Here is a 1,730-nt window from a genome sequence, read left to right on the forward strand (position 1 = left end):
ATTCCTGGACAATTCGTGTTTTTGTTAAGAGGAACCGTTATAAGGAAATACGATAATCAATATGTAGGGCCATATGAGATTATGGAAGTATATGAAAATGGAAATGTCAAACTTAAGATATCTCAAAAGAAAACCAAAATCGTTCATTCAAATCTAATCAAGGAAGCGCACTAAATAAATAAATCTTTCCCAAACTGTCATAAATAACTTTGAAATTTTATTTAATAGGAAACAATGGGATATTTTGTCCCTCAAGAAATTTCCCACTGGGATTTAATTAAACAAGAAGAAGTGTGGGAACAATTAGCCCAGGAAATGTTCGACTTAAGAGAACAGTTACGGGAAATATTAAGATTAGAAAGACAGCTACTAAGAAGAGTATATCGAGCACGCATGAGGAAAGAATTAGACGATCTATGGTTAGAAGATAGTGACGATTCACCACACGACATATTTGACTTAAGGTCATTATTTTACTTATCAATATTAAACAACTAAAGGAAATTGATGTCGGGAATAGGGATCTTAAAATAAAAGAAGGAAAACAAATATTTTAAAAATAAATGATTATAATTTGTGTTAACAAATGAAAAATAGAAAATATATAAAGGATGATTGTTAAAAAATATTTATACTATATCTATAGACCATACATCTTATACTCAAATAACTATTATAATATACTAAATGATGTTTTTAAATTTTGTAAAAGTTTTAGAATTTTGAATATGAATATGAAAGAACTTCGAAATAAAAATCCAAAACACAAAAACATCACTATAAAAACTGTCCACATTTCCACTTTCACCGAGGAGGGTTGTGAGGTCTCCGCAATGGGGCAGGAGGATCTCGCGGACGGAACAGTCGCCTTCCCTCCTGAATCTCTGCTACCGGAACGGCGGGCCTTACCCGAATCCCGGTAGTGACGAACCAGAAGTAGTCCACTATCCCTGGATAGAAAAAATATCCAGGACCTCTTACTTCGCCAATGTTAATATGGCTGAGAATCCTGGACATCTGTGGGGCAGGGAGCTGAAGCCACTCGTCTGGCAAGTCAACAACCTCTTCGTGACCGTTTAGATAGTTAGGAAGGGTGTCAAAGAATTCCTGAAAATAAACAAAATTAGTAAAAACGAAATGAATAAATAATATCGATAACAAATTCGTAATACTTACAAAGTCGCGAGCTTCTTCCTGATTTTGTCCGTTTGCCGGAGGACGCTCAGTTTCCCTCGTAGGAAGTTCCAATAGAAACGATAAGATGAATAAGAAAAAATTAAACATGCTTTCGTTATACTCAAGTTATACTCAATGTCGAACAAGTAATGAACAGGAATCGCGGGAGTACAATGTTTTATAGACAGGTAGAAGGGAAAGGAAATAAAGAGTTCAATAGTCACAAGTCGATAAGAAGATTCGCGTTTCAAAAAGAATGTGGAAACTGATATTAATACAGTCTGGACACTATCATATCTACACTACGCTATGCGAGAATATATTACGTTAGTCTCAACAATTAAAAATAGATTTCTATTATAGGATTCAATTATTGATATGTTCATGAGGAAGATAAAACGAGTCATGATAATTATCGCAATAATATTCATACCAAAATCACAATAAATAATAGGATATGATTGTAAAGTAAATAATCTGAATATCACAACAGTCTCATTATTACAAGTTGGAACATGTGATTTACCAATTAACAAACCAATTGTGGAAAACAT

General features: G+C 33.5%; 1 protein-coding gene across 1 annotated transcript; it reads right to left on the reverse strand.

Moving 5' to 3' along the window:
- Nucleotides 1-742: 742 nt before the first annotated feature.
- On the reverse strand, nucleotides 743-1,612 carry LOC112494459. Its single transcript, XM_025085700.1, has 2 exons — nucleotides 1,177-1,612; nucleotides 743-1,107 (listed from the first exon to the last, which is right to left on the reverse strand). The coding sequence occupies exons 1-2, from the start codon at nucleotides 1,282-1,284 to the stop codon at nucleotides 805-807; spliced, it is 411 nt and encodes a 136-aa protein (XP_024941468.1). The 5' UTR covers nucleotides 1,285-1,612; the 3' UTR covers nucleotides 743-804.
- Nucleotides 1,613-1,730: the final 118 nt, after the last annotated feature.

The sequence above is a fragment of the Cephus cinctus genome, unplaced genomic scaffold, assembly GCF_000341935.2.
Source record: "Cephus cinctus unplaced genomic scaffold, Ccin1 Ccin1_scaffold0537, whole genome shotgun sequence".
Classification (NCBI taxonomy): Eukaryota; Metazoa; Arthropoda; class Insecta; order Hymenoptera; family Cephidae; genus Cephus; species Cephus cinctus.